Raw genomic sequence first — 20,969 nt, 5'->3', positions numbered from 1 at the left:
AGTTAGGGTTAGAGTTAGGGTTAGAGTTAGGGTTAGGCTTATGGTTAGGGTTAGGGAGTAGGCGTAGGCGACTCCCTAGACTCGTTAGTGGAGTAGGCGAGGTACGGTCCGGCATATTAGATAGTAGTATTTAGTACCAGGGTACGTTCTGGTATACCGGACCGTACCCAGGGTACGTTCCGGCAGTACCCTGGGGGACATAGACCCTATCAGCCTAAGGCTGAGCCGGAATGCACAAGACATGAGGTACAACACACAAGCTCAATCCTACTATAAGACTTATGTACATTAATCACCACCACTCTAGCCCTAATATGCCATTAAAAACTTCTAACAATAAAACTGGAACCGAAAAACCTAACAAACGATCCTAACAGTAACATTGAAACATGACCTCATGCAGCCCTGACCTTATCTGAAGCCGATGATTAAAAACCAGGGTCCTCACGTAGGATTAGCATGTGGTGATACGGATAACTGAAGCAACTGCCACGTATATATCTTAGTTTTACACAATCATTGCAGTGACATGCACTGCAGTGCATTGGACTTGCATTGCATAATGCCAATGATAATGATGTTTACAAGCAAACAGAGTACGACTCACAAGATCGGACCTTACGAATGAAATAAACAATGGTGTTAGGCATTGCACGCTTAATTATTTGCGCTAAGATCAAGTGAAGTTAAAATGGAATTCTGATACCATTTTAAAACGCAACACTGTTAGTAGAGACTTACAAAAATTAATACAATGTACACAAATATATTATAGGCCTATAATTTATAAGTATAACAAATTTCTGGCGTACCTTCTCTCATGACGACGGGTGGTTTTCTAGCCCGGGCTTCATCGGATAAAGACATTGCGGGTATCCTCACAGTCGTAGCATAACACACAATATCACTCTAGCATATAAAGTATCAAGAATGATCTACATGGACTGCTTTTTGACACTACTTATTGTGTGCAGTTTCAAGCGGCGATCACGTTTCTGACATTTTTTGTTGATCATTCAGTGCTGCCATCTCTCGAGTAAAACCAGTCATATTCCACGCGTCCGAGGTTTGGTGGATTTATAGCGGATGTTCGTTAATGACCACCGATCTCTCGAGGGCCGTAGCATCTTATCTGGCTTAACGCGTGGCAAGAAGGCAGTTGCCTCCTAGATTTTAGAGCAAGATTAAAACCTAATAAACGTAAGAATATAAACAACCCTATGATGAATGGGTAAATCCTTAAAACAATATCCTTGTGACCCTCGTCCCGACGCCCACCTTCGAAGCTGCATGCGCCCATGCTTCGTCATTATTATTCAGGTAATCCCTGAAGTTCTACATACCCCATCCGCCTGAAGAATGTGCTCAGGGCTACGGCAAGGGTGACACCACCGTTTGTCAGACACGGGGACAAACGTCCATAACGTGGGCCGGAACGGAGGCAGGAAGAGAGAAATCAAATGACTGTAACGGGGTGCGGGGCCAAGGTCCCCGAAGGTGGAGGGGGCAAAGCTCCCCGACGGGGCGGAACGTTAGAATGAGAGAGCTCAATGACTATCATAAAATAAAACATCAACATTTTGCACGGATTACAATGGCAACTTAAGTGTTTTCGGAATAAAACATTGTTTTACATTTGATATACGGTAATATATATCACATGTAGCGATAAAATTAGCCCTTCAACGCCATCCCTGAGCTACGCTCTTAGAATAATAACCAAAGTGAGAGATTAATCATTTAGGGACAGACTTTTCACGCCAAACTACTGGTGAGCACATACTCTCACAAACCTGGGTACACAGATTATGTAGATACAGTATACAGATCGAACCTTAGATACATCATACAGCAGATAGAATAATAATAAGAAATAAGAAGAAGGAATAAGAATAAGAAATAAAAAAGAAGAAGGAATAAAAAAGAAGGAATAAGAATAAGAAATAAGAAGAAGGAATAAGAAGAAGAAATAAGAAGAAGAAATAAGAATAAGACGGAATAAGAAGAAGAATAAATTCCCCGCACATTCCAAAGAGAGAATCAGTGCCTTGTGAAATACAAGCAGGAGAGGGACCACAAGATACAAGATACAAGCAGAGGATACAGCCATGGATCGCCACCTATTGGTTGATTTAAATTTCATTCGTGTTACGTTAGCCAGGTAACACTTCATTAATAAACAGACATAATTTTAACAAATTAACATTTACTTCATTGGATAAACGCTGGTCATCCATATGCATATTAGAAAGGGTACACATCGCCATTTATTAGCGGACTTTTTTAAGACAAATTTCATTTGCGTTAACTTAAGGGCTAACGCACTATTAGTTAAGAGTGTTCCCAACTTTGATATCATTAATGATTAACGATTGATAATCCTAATCCTAACCTAAATGACATTAACCCACAAACTAATATATGACCCTGACCATGACCATATATATATATGACCATTATAATGACATTAAAGTTGGGAACACTCCTAATGGAGTATCACCCAACTTAGGCTAGCCATGGCCTTCTATCAGACAGGCACCGAGATGAATTTCATTTGTGAAGCTACTTCGAATGTATGTAGGCCTACTCTATTTAAACATATAATTTCCATAAAATGTCATCAGGTGTGTATAATAATAGTCTATTATTATACACTCCTGATATCATATATGGTTTAGACAATACTGAGCATGTGCAAACATAGATTTCTCCCATGAGTAAAACGTGTTTTATTCATTCATGTCATTCACTAAGGGTGTATATATGTACAAAACCGAACAAACATCCTATCCACTCGTGTAGTAAGTACTCAATATGAATTGTCGTGAAGCATAAATGCAATTTCGTAAAAGCAAATTGGCAATCATCGAGTATGTATTTAAAAGTTGGATCCCACGCCAACTTGTCAGATACGCGTCTGCCACATCGGCATTTACAAACCAATCAGGGGTGTTTTATCGAGCCAATTCCGATTAATCCAACCGTACACCCCTAAATTTGGATTGGTTTGGGAAATCGGAAGCTCCAAATCCAATGTTTAAGGGAAATGACCGCCAGCTAAGAAAATGACTGTCGGTGGGCGTGCTTATGTGTGTAGGATTACACTATAGATGTATGTACAATGCAACCTGTACACAACGGTCACTCAAGGAAAACGCTAGTTGTCCGTTATAGACAGGTGCCCGTTCTATAGCCGTATTCGCCAACACAGACATGACTGTAGCTGACAACGTAATCATGCATCCATCATGACAACCTTAACCTTGCATCTATGGTATATGGTCATTTACTTGTTCTCAGGATTGTTATCGAAACGATAGAAATTGACAACGAACAACTGCTCCATCCGACCACTCATTCATTTTAAACAATTAAAACGCATCGTCAACATTGTGCACGCAAAGAGTAAATAGACAACAAATGCAAATATTTCGTTATGCCAATCGCCTGCACCACGCCTGTAATCTATATATACACTGTATAGATACACAGTAATATTCATTCAAACAAGGCGTGAATGATCTTACATGGTAAGGGGTGAGACCCTTTTACACCTGATATACACACACCCACATATTGTATAGATACGTCCGTGATTACACACAGTATCACGCAGCATCAAGAATGTAATCCGTAGGGGATAGATAGAATCACACACATTAACACAGTGACAGACATGCTTACCACGTGACACCAACAATTAGGACGACACTGTACCTTTTCTGAGAACTGCATATAAGCAATGACGGACAAATATGTTTTGACAGACCATTGAAATAAGCCAGCTAGATAAAACAGACGAGACAGCAAGCCAACACGCACATAGCTACTTGCTGTTCCATATACATCATAAACGTACAGGTGCAGTACGTGTTTCATACAATGCTACATAAAGCTGGGTAAAATACTAACACAGAAATTTTGAAACTCAATAACCGAAGCACTACAGGAATATCTCGGCTTGCTAAGATTAGCATTCCAGTTTACTGCCCGATATGATGGTTGTTTTTTTAGCACATACCTTAAATTCTTTACTTTATATATATCTTAATATATGCTGCCTTTCCAATGTCACACGTGTTGCACTTCACATACAACTCTGTGAATAAACGAAGATTGGTTTTGGATCCACCAAAACTATTTGTAACCATTCCTGTCACCTAACACGTTGTTCGAGATGAACAGAGAATTCTCGCAGGTTTGCTTCTGGGGACAATGGAGCTTCCTTGCATTAAATAAACCTCATCTAAATAGCGTAGACTCGACCACGTTGCTTAGATAGCCAACGCGAACGCTGTAATTACTAAAACACCACTCACTAAGGGTGCGAAATTAAAAATAAACTGCTAAATGTTCGAACTCATGATATGACCATTTATATCAACTTATATGATAACAATACCCCATCTCACAGCATCACCCCAAGAAAGTGGGGATATGTCCGCTCTTTCCGGAGACCAGGGGCCCATTGCCACGAACAAATTTAGACTTAACATTAGTTTCAACGTGAACGTTTTCTCATAGACCGTCGACAATAACGTGGCAAAATTACAAATTTCTCATATGCAGTGTATAGAGGTACGGTCTATGAGAAAGAGTTAAGACTGTTAAGATTGTTCAGATTGTTAAGACTAACGTTCAGACGAATTACGTTTCTGGCAACTGGCCCCTGATCAGAAATGTTGTTAAATTGCACTTGCACATGACTCGCAGGGCATAGGATAATGGGCATTACGAGATGCATGTGTAATACATAAGCATCAGATGATACGCACACGCAACCCTACGTTTGGACATGGAGAAGTACAGCGAGAATTCATATAGATAATTTGAACGATATGAGATTAGTGGAACCAAGTGAATTTGATGAACTACTCTGCATTTCTGATCACATTGCTCTGCACGAAAGAACTACGATACAAGTGGCGCAAGTTTTGTTTTCATTTCCAGTTTCAATACGTTCAGTACGACCTGACATGCGTGTTCGTCACATCAAGGATGGCACAAATTCATAGCAAGGATACAAAATCTTGGATTGCAGTTAGTAAAACAACAGCAGTTCCACCACAAGGTACATGTCACACACTGGGACACATGGCACCTCTAAAGCGATTGCTATGTCAATGAAAAATCCTCAAATCAAGTCAACTGTGAGATACCTACACACGTGTTCTGAGGTTCGATCGGGCATGTTAATACAAGGTCATGTTCACGTATTTGGGTTGGTGTGGAAGTTAGATGCAACAGCAAAGATCGCTATATCACATGCTCCACACCTCAGTCTACTAGCTGCAATGTAGTGCAGCACCCATACCCCCCACCCCCCAGAAGAATGTCTGCTTGCACTGTTCTTGTCCTTTATCCACTATACACTGAAGCTAACAGCACTTATATTTACTATTATCAACCAAACTGAAAGTGGAACCCTCCTGGAAAGCCCCCACCACCTCCTCCTCCTCCTCCGCCACCCATATGCTGGAATGGAAAGCCACCAGCCCCACCGAAGAACGCCTGGAAAATTGTGTCTGGGTCAATATCTGAAACAGAAAATTCACGCATCCACCTTTACAAAATGCTAATGGCTCACTACCATAACTATAACACCTAATACAACATGCATTCTACGTGCATCAATTCGATTGTGATGACAACTACAAGCAGTGCAGCACAAATGTGCAGCACAACAAATGTACGCCCTTACTTATAAAAGTACGTTTCAGCTTGCCAAATCCACTGCGTCCCCTGTAATTAACTTTTCATATGCGAGCATCTTACCTCCACCCATTTCATCTAGATCCTGCCCGCTGTCGTAGCGTGCTTTTTTCTGCTTGTCTGATAACACCGCATACGCCTCGCCAACCTCTTTGAATTTTTTCTCCTGCTCACCTTTCTCCTCTGGTGACGCATTGCTATGGCGATCTACCAAGAAGAGACTTGTGTTTATTCAATTTCCAAAGTAATCAGTGCCGTTATTCACAAAGCGTTGACCTATTTAGTCATTCATGGTCCGTATTTTCTCGACCTCAAACGCTTCTCCAGCCTTACCTGGATGATGTACTAAGGCAGACTTCTTGTATGCTTTCTTGATATCGTCATCTGAGGCATTCTTGTCAACTCCAAGGATTTTATAATAGTCTTTTCTCTTACTCTTCTTCAGTTCAAGTTGTGCTTCCTTATAAAGTTTCTTGTATTCTACAGAAAACAAGGCAATTATGAGAAAAAATTAGAATTGCCCACGTGAAATGCTTTTAAATTGGTGTTCATTTACAACATTACTATATCAGCGTTCATAGTAGTAAGACACATGTTGAAATAAGGACTTATAAGACCCTTTCTGGAGGCCAAAATAAGACTTTTTTACGCGATTTCTGATAGATCATCGACTATTAAAGTACACTAATAATATTTATATACACAATTGCACAGCAGATTTAATTATTCCGTATTATATATACAACAATTCTTACTCGAGTCGAGAACAGTAAGTCGAAAAATAAGGACTATTAAGTACTTTTCTAAGATTTCACCAAAAATAAGTACTAATAAGGGCCCTTATTTTATTTTTGGCAAAATAAGTACTTATAAGACTTTGGAAGACCCGCTACGAACCCTGTATATGCAGTTGTATCAACTGGTATGCATATAGCACGTCAATACGATCCTACAGATCCGTGAAACTTTCCTCACAATATGCATACTTGTGCCTAAAAAGAAAACTGTAACCGATATACCTCGATTTCTTTGGTCGATCTTCGAAAGTTTCTCGTAGTCCCGCGCCGCCTCCTCATAATGCTCCGTGTCTAAGTAACTGTAAGCATCACAGTTTCCAAAACATTACATTTCACTTCATGCAGTCGTTAGCTACTTTCTTTCTTAGAAACGTGCCAGGTATAACGATCGTTGCCCTCCAAAAGTTATGCGCATGTCATGCAGCAGATTACAGTTTCGCCTCTGCTTAACATATGTCCGCTCCTTATTTTATGCTCTACAACAGCAGATGTAGTTTGAGCCTACTAACAGACATCATTAGTTAATCGCCTGAGACAGCAAAGATTGTGGTAGTACCTCACCAGCTCGCAGTATGACGTGAACACCTGCCTAAATATACATGAGTTACTGTTAGCCTACTGAACTAATACATTCAGGAAGACAAGTGTAACACTCTAATGTTCTGCCAATATGAAAAACTACTAAATCTGCTAGCTTGTACTGTTACATACCATTTGCCTCTTCTCAGATATGCCTTCTCGTATTTGTCATCAAGTTCTATAGCCTTGGTACATTCTGTGATCGCTTCGTCTATCCGCCGTAGCTGCCAGTATACAACACACATCAAACCTCGCTTCGATGAATACAACTGCACGTATAGCTATTACTGCAGACCAATAGATGGCATAGTTATGTACGATTGATAATGATAATGCTATAACAGCCCATGTATATAGGGAATATTTAGCTAAAAGATACGGGTACAAATACAGAACACATATAACCTTTGCTAATACAGCCGCACGGTTGCAATGGAGTTTGGAGTTGGTTGACTTGTTGTTAGGATCGATATTTAAAGCTTCGCTGTAGAGATCATGTGCCCTTTTGAAGTCTCCTGTCTTAAAATAGTTGTTACCCTGGTGTTTCTTCTGTATCAAGAGCTTTGCTTTCTGCCGAGTAAACAGACACAGCCATCTCTCACACGATGCAAAATAAAATGTTATGCTAATTCATACAACTGCCACAAATTGTTGCATCTGAATTCACATATCACTCAATATTAGCGAGTGGAGACAGCGCTAACGAGAACAGGTAATAAACAAGCCTCATGTTCACTTATCTGATTCATATACCATGAAAAATTATTACCCACCAAAAACAGAATTGGAAATGGTTGGGGTGTCTATCTTGCCAAAAAAAAATTTTATTTTATTTTTAAAATTTGTTTATATTTCTTTTCATAGCATACTATTTTTAATTATTTGTTTAGGTCTTAGCTCACCCCTAGGTTTACCTATACATATTACACTACAGTTCACATTTCATAGTTTTACACTTATTTATAATTAGTCTGAAACATATTCTAATTGCAGGTTTTACCTTGAAAACATCTATGGCTTTCTTGTGATCAGGCGCAAGCCGCAGTATGTGTTGGAAATGGCTGAAGGCTTTGTCTATGTTATCGTCGTAGTATAGGCACAGACCCCTCACAAAGATGGCATCCACATTCATTTGGTCAAACAAGAGCACCGAGCTGAAAGTGTAGTACAGTGTTTTAGCTATGAGATAGAGACATGGGGAATTTGGCACATTAATCATGCAAATGTCCAGGGACGGCCGGTGAGGGACCCAGAAGACATTAGCTGCATACTTAAGAGCAGACATAATTCAGCGTGGACAGAATGCATTTCATAATGGTCCAAACGCATTAACTTCAACAAGAATGCGTCGCGGTTTATCAAACGGCCATCATTGATCGGGCAACGTACCCGGTGCTCGCGGCTCTTACCTGGTACCGTCGTACGTTAACGTACACGGCGCTCGCCGCTCCTACCTGGTACCGTCGTACGTTAACGTACACGGCGCTCGCCGCTCCTACCTGGTACCGTCGTACGTTGGTCGCGACCGGTCGTTGTACCCACGACCCGCGCCACAAATTAGTGGAAGTCTAAACAGGTCGCGACGACGATGCAGACGGTTTAAAAGAGAGGGGTTTTGGTGACAACGGGAGAGACGTCGGCAACCTCTGACCGATACGTGTACGCTGTATTCCTCCGAACTTGTAATAAAACCGTACTTGCCACCGCTTACTCGACTGTCTACTCTACTCTCTACGAACCTGATATTCGACGCTACAAAAGTGTGGGTAACAGAAAAATGAATTTTAAAGACTTATTATAGGCAGGAGTACACAAAGGCATGAAATATACCAATGACAATTCGTTTACGTGAAAGTTTAACTTTAGTTTTATATGTTAACACCAATAAAATTTGGTAGAGATGACAAATGGTTTTTATTACATATTAACTTTAAGCTATACTTCTATCATTGATGTACGTGCATGTATATGCTATGTGTACAACCTTAATAAATTCTACCATATAAGAAAATATTTCATATAATTGACACCTACTTGGCAACCTCTTGCGCCTCTTGATATCTTTCTAGCATGGCAAGTGCCTCAGCTCTTGCCAGCTTGAAGGCTGTACAGGCTGGTGCATGATCCAAAGCTCGGTCCATGCAGAACAACACCTGTACAGAGCACTCACCATCATGTATTCATACATGCAATTAGACAAATAGTTGGCCAGCACAAAACCCCTTGTTCACGTAAATAATATGAATAATATTATTGACCATTTGCCTCCATGGTTGCATCATTTTGACAGCAGACCTAGCAGGATACAACATTTCAATATTTTAAAGTGCAATTCTTTAGTTTCATTACAACTTATTGGTCCTGATAAACATTTCATTCATCGACAGTAAGTGTAGCACTTACCATTTCAAACAAGAGCCTTCTAAAATCATGGTGCGAAAATCGATATTTCCCCAAGAAAATCAGTAGGCAGAGTTAATCCTGCTACACATGTATACTAAGGTACTTTACATGAAATTGTTACCATGTACTACGCCATCAGCACAGTAGCTGTTGCAAGTTTAACAGCATGATAACCGTTTATCCTGGGATAACATCGTCGTTTCAGTTCAAATAATAGTTAGATTAACGTTGCGATAAATCCTTATATTAACCAATTTGGTAGTTTTGACAATAGATCTCATCTTATTTGAGCTGCCAATAACAGTGATATTAAAATTTAGGTTTTATATACAAGCATGAGATACTAGTATTGATTTTATATAATAGTAAAGCTACCCTTCGAAAGTCTCCCTTGTGGTAGTCTTTCTCTGCTTCATCTGCAAACAGCTGCACTGCTTTAGCTGTCTGAAGCTACAAATACAAAAAAAAAATCAAATTCTATCATCCATTATCGAAATTGTCTAATTTAATGAAGGTCCTTCAATCAACTATAGATGAAGTTATTTCTACGTGTGTTTTGGATGAAGAGAAACAGTATCCAAGGCCTTACCTCTGCTTTTACTTGTGAATTATTTTTATCAACCAACAGTGCTTTTTCAAGACATAATTTTGCATGAAATGCATCTCCCAATGGCAAGTGGGCTTTCGCTTCTCGTATATAGCCCTGAAAATTTCAAAGTAATTAAAATACACATACACCCAACATTAAGCAACTGGCTAAATATTTTGTAATAACCAAAATAAAATTTGTCAAAATATATATAGATATAGTATTGAAGGAACTGTTCCTTCTTACAACAACAAAATCAAACCTTTATGAATTTTGGATCAAGTGTGGTGGATGTTTTCGCATCTTCTATGGCATTTTGGTATTTATGTAGCATGAGGTACACTGCCGCACGATTCCCATAGAAGGATGCGATAGTATCATTAAAACCTGAAACAAGTAGATATTGGATCTATAGGTTTAAGAATATCAGCTTGTAATACACATGTTTGCTTAAAATTGTCACCAAGATTAGATTTTGTAAATAGAATTACCTCAGAATTTTTTAAATCCAACTTTAAAATCAAAATGATCTACTAACTTCCGTTAAATTATGGTGTAACTAAACTACATACCAAATCCTACTTTTCAAAATCAATGAGAAATAGCCTAGTTGAATAGTGGAACTGAACCAATAAACACCAATTTAACTGAAAATAATAATTAAAGTTAGAGAGTGATCCTCTCCTGTTAATCGACTACCCTACAACTTATTGTACACGGCTACTTCAACACACATAACACTTGATGTTACCGATGGCTTCTGTGTAGAGTTGGAGTGCAGCTTGGTAGTTTCCCTTTGAGTATTCAATATTTCCTTCCAGTTTTTTTTCTTCACCCATCGAAATCAATCTGCATAATTCGAAATCATTGCATTAAAGTCCAAGCACGCATTTGTACTCGTAGGCACTACAATTTTCCTTCACGCTTTTTGCAAATATTAAATGCGGATTATAATGACAGAGGTCAGACATTTGCAATTGGCGTAAAACAAAAAATCATTGTCAATCTGTAAAACAAATCTGTTAGTATTTTATACACGGCAGGTGTAGTGTCAGATACATGCTACTTGCACTGTAAGATATGTGCACACATAACTCTTACATGTGCATTGCCATGGAGTGGCAATTTTCCTCAGGAATTTACTAGATATCTGTGGGTAAATTAAGTTGTACCAAATGGCAAGGGTTTAAATTCAAACAAGTAAACATTTGGCTATGCATAGATATAAAAATGGAGGCAGTTGGTTTGTGTGTTTTTGCTATGATGGTGTGAAACGAATTGAGCATTGTGCGAATTTGGTGCTCACTTTCCCCACCTGCTTTATATTTCTGTTGTTTGTGCAGTGGCGTGCGTGCGGTGAAATTATTGTGTAGCAGAGGAACATTTTAATAGAATTTACAAAAAATTATTAGTTACTAATCATAGGTGAAAGAGAGTAGATAAACATTCAGACTGTGGTAAGAAATACATTTCGTGTTTATTTACCATCATTTTATTATTGAAACGTTTCAACCGTCTGTGGTAACGATAGCCAAAATTGCAATTCTATTTGCGCATAGGTGTGAAGTTAGTGGCAGTGCATAACAATAGTGTCAATACCAAGTTAGACCAACTATTTTTACCTATTTTACTATAGTCTAGACTATAGAATGAAAAAAATTCTATTTCTGCGGGAAATGCGGCATAGTTGGAATGTGGAGACTGGAGGTGGCTTTTTTTTAAAGTAGAACTGCTGGATATAACACACGACCTCAATTTGCAATAAGCACCATTGTAAAGCTCTGACTGGTCACTGGTGTCGTTTTTACGTTGGGCAAGCTAGAAATTTTTGCCCCTACTACTACTACGAGTACTAGTGATTTCGTATACGTTAAACGAAGGTCAGGGAGTAGTTTATTGAGACCTAAAGTGGTCATATAATAGACTTTTCATTCAAAAAAGGGCAGATCACAGTTCATCACACTCAGTTTCACTTTCGGCCAGTCAGTTTTTGCGTGGGCCGTGAGTTCCCATTTCCATTGACTGTTTTGACTTTTGCTACTTCGTACTTGCAGCTGAATAGAATAGCTTCGTCTGGTTACTAATGTCATCTAGGGAACGACCATTGTCAACTATTAATGCGTGCTCAAGACACGGGATAACTCACTCTTCCTGTGGGCGTTCCGTTTCTGTTTCCATGCTTTCGTTGTCGATTCCTGACTTTTTACTTCTCTTGGACCCAGTTCTGGTACAATCGTCAGCCATCCCTCATGCTGGAGTTAGATCGTATGCTCTATCACTTTACATTAGTAGATTTTTTTACTTCCAGTTTAAGTTCATCGCCTGAAGAGGGCGCTGAGTGCCATGACTGTGTGTGTGTGTGTGAATCTGCTGCAAAATGGAGCGTTTGTTTCCGTAATTTGGCTGTCGATCGGCGGATATTTGTAAATATTACAACATCAGGGATTATGGCAACAAATGAGGTACGTCTTTGTCTGGAGGTTACGTCATAGAGACCTATCGTTTAGGTAGCTGTTGTGTTATAGCGCTCTTATCACTACCATCTAGGCCTAGTTTCGATGAGTACGGATATGATTACACGACGTGGTTGAGTCCACAGGCACTTGGAACGTCTCAATAAAAAATAAAAAATAAACACGAAATGTATTTACTATAAAAGTCTTAATGTTTCTCTACTCTATTTCGCCTATTATTGCCGATAATTACCCGCAAATGCCGGTCAAATGCTCGTCTGCAACACACAAGTAGTGAAGTACACCGCACGCCCACAGGCACTTGAAGCGTTTCAATAAAATATAATGCTAACTATAAATACGAAATCTATTTACTACCAAATTCTTAATGTTTCTATACTCTCTTTCACCTATTGTTGCCGACAGTTTCCTGTAAATTCTGTCCAAATCCTACGCGCAACCATATACGCTGCCCCCGCCCATTGCTCTCGCGGCTCCACTGTTGCACGCTTACACTTATAATATATATAGCAGGTAGGAAAGCGGGATCGCAAAATTCGCTCGACGCTTGCTTGATTTCACACTTTCACAGCATGAATACACATGCAACAGCTTCCATCTTTGTTTCTCTTCCAAGAACAGTGTTCACTTGTTATAAAAACATACTGTCTCTGTTCGTAACCGAGCTGTGTCACGCGAAATCACACAAAGACTGACGAAATTCTCGCGTTCGCGAACCTTGCCCAGTAAATATAAGAGAAACATTGAGACTTTGGTAGTAAATACATTTCGTGTTTACCTTTTCTTACCTTTTTTTTTTAATTGAGACGTTCCAAGTGCCTGTGGTCGAGTCCTTAGAATTGACATACCTTTTCCAATCAATCGCTGTCCGAATCAGTTTGAGTAGATTAAGAGCAGTACTTAGCCGACTTATTTCTGGTAACTGTATGGTGGCATATTATATATATACTTATCTAGTGAATGTCATACATAAATTCGATAAAATACGGAATATAGTATACTATATATATACCTTATTACCATTACCTTCAACGCAATGCCAGGACCCTTGCCAAACGCCTTGGCTCTGGTTGGGGTGAGGAATTAAGCCATTGGTAAATTCTACTGTAAGCAGTACCTTGCATGGGTCTATACAAATCATACGTGCATACATACATACGTACACACACATACTCACGCACGCACACACGCATGCACACACGTGTGTATATATATATATAGGCCTACCGTTTTCTACTTTGTTTTTACGTACAAATAGATGTGTAAATATTGATATGATATGTGTTTGTTTGTTCACAGCAATAATACTAGGAATGTACTTATTTTATTTCGCAGAATCCCAGATTTTAATGTTGTGATTAGGTTAGGCTTAGGGTTAGGTTATGGATACAGTTAGGGGTATATAGGGTTAGGGATAGGGTATTGGATGGTGATTGTTCATGAACTGGGGTCCTAAAGTTATACTGAGATGAGATAACCAGTCAGCATGTCACAAGTCACCTCAGTATAGAGACCAATTTAGCTAAATCTGTACATGAGGCATATAGCTAGTTACCAATTCTCCAAGGCTTAGATGGTGTACGTATTACCCAGCAATGCTACATTATCTGTATAGAACATGGGATGTGTTCCTTGGTCATCAAGTCTCTGTGTATTTTCCTGTGTATATAAGCTATTGTATACAGTAGGCATAGACATAGGTGCTGACTGTGCATGTATGCACTACACCTACACAGATCACAAGTACCTACAGGTTGAAAATATGATGGCATGAGAGGAAATACTGATAGGGCATCTAGCTTGAATATTGTTCCCATGTTGAGTTGAATGATGTATTTAGGATTTGAAATTCATAATAGACCATTTGCTAGTATATTTTCTATCAGGCCACCTGTACATTAACTCAGGTAGCCAGGTGGACTAGTAGTAGTAGTAGCTCTAGTAACTATAGCCCGCGTACAGTTGCCGCTCGGGTCAGCGGCAACTGTACACGGGCTATAGTTACTAGAGCTAGACTAGTAGTAGATATGAATATGGACAATACAAAGAATATCTGAAACACTTGTCAATGAGTACGCTTGCATTGAATACCCTCGGGTAGAAAGAGTGCTGCGTTCATGTGGTTATTGATGTTGATCCTCTGATATCAGATTTGATTACCAGCTGACTTGCTCATCATAAGGTCATAACTACCTCTCGGGGAGGATGTGCTCAGCTAGATTTCTCTCGAAAATTCCATGTTCACCCGATCGAACGCGGATTTTGGGGAGCGCAATTATAATTAATTGCGCAAGAAGGGCCTGCTGAGTGTTACACATCCACCTTGCAATCTGGCCACCTTTCAATGAACCTTCTCTATTATGATAAAATAAATGGTAATTATGCTGAACTGGCTGGAAGCCGACTATTCCTATGCATTTTAATGGGAGTTGGATTTTAGTACGTGTATGTTCATATATATATACATGTTCACCAGTCTCTAACACTATGTGAGAGATAGAGTTCTGTAACATAGGTGGGACAGGAAAGGTTGTTTTTTCTCACGTCTGTGATAATCTTGGTATGACCAATATAGGCGTGTGAATGTCAGAGTACAAGGTCCCATGTGCTGCTATGGAAGAAGCTGGACTGAGAGAATGTTTAGATTCGTTTCCATGGAAAGGAAATTTGGCCTTAAATTGATGCTAGCCATTATTAATATTTTCTTTGGGTCATATGACATATGGCCAGTGCATTTTCTATACATCACCTCACAATAAACACAGTCAAATGTTGTGGTCTGTGATATTCATATATATATGTTCATATTCATACACAAAAATGTGTAGTGCTAAAAAATAACACGTATCAGGTTTAAGTATGTTTACGTGTCAACTCACTATATATTACTTATATTATTTATTATTTATTTACTTTGTGTGTCACAGTATTATTTTGCACTACGTAAAACATTTACATTATTGGGTAAGAAGTTTGTTTGTTTGCCTTCAAATAGCACTTTGATTGGATGCAGAAAAAGCACTTTGATTGGATGCAGAAAAAGCACTATACTCCCGTGAGATCTGTCGTCTGATTTAAATGTAGCCTTGTTGTTTCTGGAAAGGGATACAGCAAACATGTTGCGTAGAAACTGCTTCATCATCTGTCTACACGTAAAAACATACTGCGATGCTGCTTTAACACGCACATGTGTGTATGTGTGTGCGTGCGTGCGTGCATATGTGCGTCATGATATGTGCGTGCACACACATTCCTTACGTTTCTGGCAATGCACATTCGTACATTTGCAAGGCATTTTCTGCATACTAGCTGAGTAAACATGTAATCAGGAGTAGATAATAGAAGATCTTCTATTATCTACTCCTGATGTAATGTCACTGAAGTAGAGAATCATGTCTCACAGCAATCCCGTTATCTGCAGTCTGGATGACTGCCTCTGGATGCATGCTGACTGCATCTGGATGACTTGTGTCAGCGTGACGACTTTGGTGCTCTGTTATGCATGAGAAACATGGAAAATGTATCATGCGCCTCCATGATGCTTACTACTTCATTAGTTCATAGATGGTTGGATGGATGGAAGCATGGATTGAAGATGGATGGATAGACAGCCAGGCAGACAGACAGACAGACAGATAGGTAGATGGAATATATGAACCATTATGCTTGTACGTTATAGTCCCTTATATGTGAAGCTGGTCTGTTCTTATGGTAACACCTTTTCATTCAGTGTAGAGACTGCGGTTCATGGACTGTACATGTTTTATAATAATATAATAATATGTGACTGACGTACCAGCGTAGCCTCGAGACATTACGATATGGCTGCAGCGCATGCGCAGTGCAACTGGCGTACCCGTAGCCTCGAGACATTAAGATACTATTGTCGGCAATAATAGGTGAAAGAGAGTAGAGAAACATTAAGACTTTGGTAGTAAATAGATTTCGTATTTATTTAGCATTATATTTTATTGAAACGCTCCAAGTGCCTGTGCACGTGTAGGAATCTGTCCGCGTGTGTGTATGCTAGTGATGTCACGATCATCGATTATACTCGATCATCGGTTGAACAGTGGCTCGAACCAAGCGCTTAGTGATGTCACGATCATCGATTATACTCGATCATCGGTTGAACAGTGGCTCGAATCAAGTGCTTGGTTATCAAAATCCATAATCGATTTTATCGAAAAAAGAAAAAAAGAAAAAAAAATCGAAATAAATGTAAAACTTGAACAAGAAAACTCATGGAAAGGAAAAGTCATGAGAATCAGAGATATCATCGCTACTATACAAGTTATCCTTTATTAACATACATGTATTATACACACAGTAGTAAACAGTGCAAAACAAATAGTAAACAGGGCTAAACAAGCACATACATGCACACACGTACATGCACACGCAGGCATTCAACACCCGGAGTAACCGATTGTAACCGATCATCGGTTACTTGGGTCCAACCGATGATCGATTACGAAATTACAACCGATTGACAACACTAGTGTATGCACAGTGCACGTGTGGGCATATCCGGTGTCCATGTGCGTGTGGATGCATTAATGTAGGTGTGAGGCGTGTGAGTGGGTGAGCGGGGTGTGTGATTGGGTGTGGGGTGTGTGGTTTGGTGTGGAACGTTTTGTTGGGTGTGATGTTGAGTGTGGGGTGTGTGGTTGAGTGTGGAGTGCGTGGTTGGGTGTGGGTGGATGTAGTTGTGGACTACGTTGGTGAGTGTATGCGTGGGATGTGTATGTGGGTGAGTGTGGGTGTGGGGTGTGGTGTAGGATGTGTGCTTGGCTGTGGGTGTCGGGTGTATGGGTTATAGTACGGGTGGTATAGGTGTGGGATGTGCACGGGTGGGTGTGGGTATGTTAGATCTATCTGTGGCCAGTGGTGTGAACGCATGTTTTCGAGTGTACATGTGCTTGGAACCATCTATACAATCTATTCCAATTACAATGTTTACCCATTTTAAGAAGATGTTTTTCTCATCCCGTTATCGTGAGAGGGTAGGCAGATCAATCTGGCTTCATATTATACTGAGGAGTAATTGCACGGGCAGCGGGACAATAATGAGGATAGAGTGCGACGTAGCGTAAACAACATTCGGTGGAACGGGCGCATTTAACGGCACCTGTAATGCGCGTGTATGCTGGCTGCTGCTGCTGCTGCATCAGCCGTGCTGTCACTGAGTTGGGATGTAGTTTACCGCGTGTCGCACACTAATATAGACACACGGATGTGCGGGTGAAGTATATAGTTTTGGTGATCTCTGACATTTATAGCGCCGAAGAGCTGCGTGGGACAGTGGGAATTGTGTAAATGCCTATAAAGTGACATGTATGTGAGAGGTACCGAGTGGCGCGCGGTCGCATGTCCGGTTGGTGGCTGGTCAGTACAGCGGGCCTGTGTTGTCTTTTGCTTCTGTGTTGAGTCATCTCGATATATGCTAGCGTGGGATGTTGTGAAAATGAAAGGGTATAAGTAACGGTATTTATAGGTAAAAACTGTCGGGCACTAGTCAGGATTTAGAAAACTGTGCCGCACGATTACCGTTAAGGTATGTCACGTCCCTATTAGCTAATTAGCTATAAGTTATGAAATGATATTTCGATTGATCATGCAATCATTGTCTCTGAACTTTAGTAAATTTACTATATATATGTTCTTTAGTGGTAGGAGCTCTAACAGAATAAATTTGTCATGCTCACAAATTGTAGTTAGGATGTTTGATGCAATTGTCAGCAACTATAATTATTGTGAAATTATAATAAAAGTAATATTTGGTTCTCATACAGCACATATGTAATCAATATCGTGTCTCAATTCAATAGTATGACGCATGTATCACACATATCAGTCGTGAAAAAAAATCAAATTTGTGTTTAACTTATATATATATATATATATATATATATGTAAGGTAGCCATATGTCATGTAGATACAATAATGTAACCCAAACCCAAGAGGATAGGCCTATCCTCTACGCCTATCCTCTTGGGTTTGGGTTACATTATTGTATCTATATGTCATGCACTTAGTGTAAATATTGTGTCCTATGGGTTCTAAGTTTGTGATCCTGCGTAGTATTTCTGTTCACATACGTTCATTCAAGGTGTGGCTTGTATTTCCCGTTTGCTGCTAGTTTTGCTGGCAGTGAGTATAGGGGGTACAACTTGATGGTAGATAATGCATTTATGCATCAGACATTACATAATTTGTGTAGCCCCGGGGCAACGTTCAAGTACATTACAATTCAGCGAGTGACTAATAATAACGTCATTGACGCGGGGATTGGTGCAGGGATCAAGGGTCACCGAGTCAGTCGCACCTACACATATAAACAACTTTAGTTACATCAGGAGTGAAATACTAACACACGATAACAGAATTGTCATTAGCACTAATTTAATCATTAGCACAACTCTAGTGCACTGTGCTGTGTGATAGCTTGTTCATGTAACCATGGCAATTATTGCTTGTGTAAAGGCAGTCAACATACACCCACAACAATGTTTGCTAACGTAGATTGTTGTGACGGAGACCTTGTTGATTGTTGGAATGGACATGAAGGTCAGACGCACTCACTGTTTAGATGGCATTGTTGGCCAGTCTGGCAGTTGTGTGGCAGTATCACTATCACTATAGATCACTATACGACTTCAAAACGGTCTTGTTTGACAGGTTGATAGGCTGGCTTTCTCGTAGACCTGTGTAGATGGTATCTGTTGCATTCATACATCGAACTTTTGTATTTTGGCATGGTCAATCACTGTGTGGGTGCACGCAATGTATGTTACGATATATTGACCATGTATTTTATATCTTTTGCAGGCCAAAAAAATGCAACCGCAGAGTAACGCATCTTCTGCCGGGTAAAACTCTTCAGTACTTAGGCCGTATATGTTCACTTAGATATATGTTTACTAATAGTAATAGCAGCTGTTGAATCGTTTCTGAGCACTTAGTAATCGTAAAAGTTCATTCTAGAAATGCAGTTTAGGGATTTAGGATATTAGGTGTTTACGTAAACGTAAACGTGGAGTAAAATATTGTCATGTTTGCCGTGTGCATATTATATTGCCGTCACGTAATTGTAACCACGTACGTGTGTCTGTTCTTTAGTGTCGGCAGTTCCCCTCTCCAAGATGTTACCTGTGAGAATATTACCAGCGATGACAACTTGAGCCCAAGTCCATCAAAGAATGCAATGCCTCTTTCCAAAAAGAAGGCCGAAGACTATATTTTTGGAAAGATCATAGGAGAAGGTTCTTTTTCAACTGTGAGTGTCCAGCTGGTGTTTGAGAGTCCAGTTTGTTTCAGGCGTACTTAGGAAATTTCATGTACTCCTGTTGTTAAGTTCAGTAATAGAAATAGAGAACAATTTTATCACTGTGTTAGCATATTGCCTTTATTGGTTTTGTAAATGAATTCTTGGTCTCTTTCATACAGGCAGTAAACTGTATCATGCTGTGTATTATTTTTTAGGATATTACAAAATTTTAAATAAAGGGTCACATTATACTCAAGAATCGTCTAAAGATTCGCTAGGAATGTCGCATAAAAGAAACAACATTACTACTTGATCTAATAAATATTTTAGTAATTATATAGTCTTCGTAAGTAGATGCATAATACACGTGCATGATTAGAAATCTGTACTCAGCAAGTGTTTGTGTTTTGTCTTTGTAGGTATTTTTAGCCAAAGATATCCAAACGCAAAAAGAATATGCAAGTAAGTGTAAGCGTACAGTACACGGTTACGAGCAAATAAGTGGACATATTTTACACCGTGTAACATGTGTTGACCGTGTAAGATTTATATGTTAAATATGTCGACACGTGTTAGATGTGCTACTACTTCGTTCGACCGCCGCTCTCGCACATAATTCGAGCCGCCACCTCGCGTCGACGATCGGCGGTTTGCGAGCGCGAAACCTAACCGTGACTTTTCCGCCGCGCTTGCAGTAAAAGTTTGCGAGAAGCAGCACATCATTCGAGAGAAGAAGACGGCGTACATCAAGCGAGAGAAGGAGGTGCTGATGCGTCTCGGAGCCGGACCTTCCCCTTTCTTCGTCAAACTGTTCTGCACGTTCCAGGACCGCGATCGACTATGTATCCTCTTGGTTTATTCCCGGTTGGCCTTAGGCCAACTGGGATGTTACCGTCCTCTTCACTGAACCAGCGAATCTTTCTTTTTTTGATTTTGTTCGGTTTTAGAAGTTATTTGGGGTGCTGTGTTTGTCCTGGTCGTCGTTTTTTGAGTGTGTTGTGCAAAATCAGATTTTCTTCAACTCTAGGCCTTCCTTAAAAAATTATATGTTTGCTGTCCTCCGACCTCGAAAATAGCCGCGACCCAAACGTTTTTTTTTTGACATTTTGGGTTCCATAAATTTTTTTAAACATTTTTTTTAAAA

The 20,969-nt window shown here is 39.7% G+C and overlaps 3 protein-coding genes across 5 annotated transcripts in view; 1 reads left to right on the top strand and 2 right to left on the bottom strand.

The window, feature by feature from the left end:
- The window catches only part of LOC106805915 (cyclin-dependent kinase 14-like), a 59,919-nt gene extending 58,927 nt beyond the window's left edge, over window positions 1–992 (bottom strand). The window contains exon 1 of the mRNA XM_014807686.1: window positions 813–992. Within this exon, the coding sequence (XP_014663172.1) occupies window positions 813–867 (55 nt within the window). The 5' untranslated portion in view covers window positions 868–992. The remainder of the gene's footprint in view (window positions 1–812) is intronic.
- Window positions 993–2,705: 1,713 nt separating this feature from the next.
- LOC106805933 (dnaJ homolog subfamily C member 7-like) lies at window positions 2,706–12,351 on the bottom strand. The gene is made up of 13 exons (XM_014807720.1): window positions 12,227–12,351; window positions 10,832–10,929; window positions 10,343–10,467; window positions 10,081–10,194; window positions 9,867–9,941; window positions 9,123–9,241; window positions 8,089–8,242; window positions 7,494–7,658; window positions 7,221–7,312; window positions 6,732–6,808; window positions 6,046–6,192; window positions 5,776–5,919; window positions 2,706–5,537 (listed from the first exon to the last, which is right to left on the bottom strand). Exons 1-13 carry the CDS (start codon window positions 12,322–12,324, stop codon window positions 5,404–5,406), a joined length of 1,542 nt encoding a protein of 513 aa, XP_014663206.1. The 5' UTR covers window positions 12,325–12,351; the 3' UTR covers window positions 2,706–5,403.
- A 50-nt stretch (window positions 12,352–12,401) lies between these two features.
- Window positions 12,402–20,969, top strand: part of LOC106805931 (3-phosphoinositide-dependent protein kinase 1-like) — a 19,972-nt gene continuing 11,404 nt past the window's right edge. The window contains exons 1-5 of one of the 3 annotated variants that reach the window (XM_014807708.1): window positions 12,402–12,542; window positions 19,387–19,427; window positions 19,678–19,834; window positions 20,245–20,287; window positions 20,521–20,667. In XM_014807708.1, coding sequence (XP_014663194.1) covers window positions 12,528–12,542; window positions 19,387–19,427; window positions 19,678–19,834; window positions 20,245–20,287; window positions 20,521–20,667 — 403 coding nt within the window. In that variant the 5' untranslated portion in view covers window positions 12,402–12,527. Of the gene's footprint in view, window positions 12,543–17,234; window positions 17,279–17,807; window positions 18,112–19,386; window positions 19,428–19,677; window positions 19,835–20,244; window positions 20,288–20,520; window positions 20,668–20,969 lie in introns of those variants that run through there. The other 2 variants (XM_014807712.1, XM_014807713.1) reach the window with 2 other exon arrangements.

The sequence above is a fragment of the Priapulus caudatus genome, unplaced genomic scaffold (assembly GCF_000485595.1).
Source record: "Priapulus caudatus unplaced genomic scaffold, Priapulus_caudatus-5.0.1 Scaffold133, whole genome shotgun sequence".
In the NCBI taxonomy this organism is placed as follows: domain Eukaryota; kingdom Metazoa; phylum Priapulida; class Priapulimorpha; order Priapulimorphida; family Priapulidae; genus Priapulus; species Priapulus caudatus.
The sequence above is the reverse complement of the archived record's forward strand: the minus strand, read 5'-3'. Positions and strand labels throughout refer to the sequence as shown.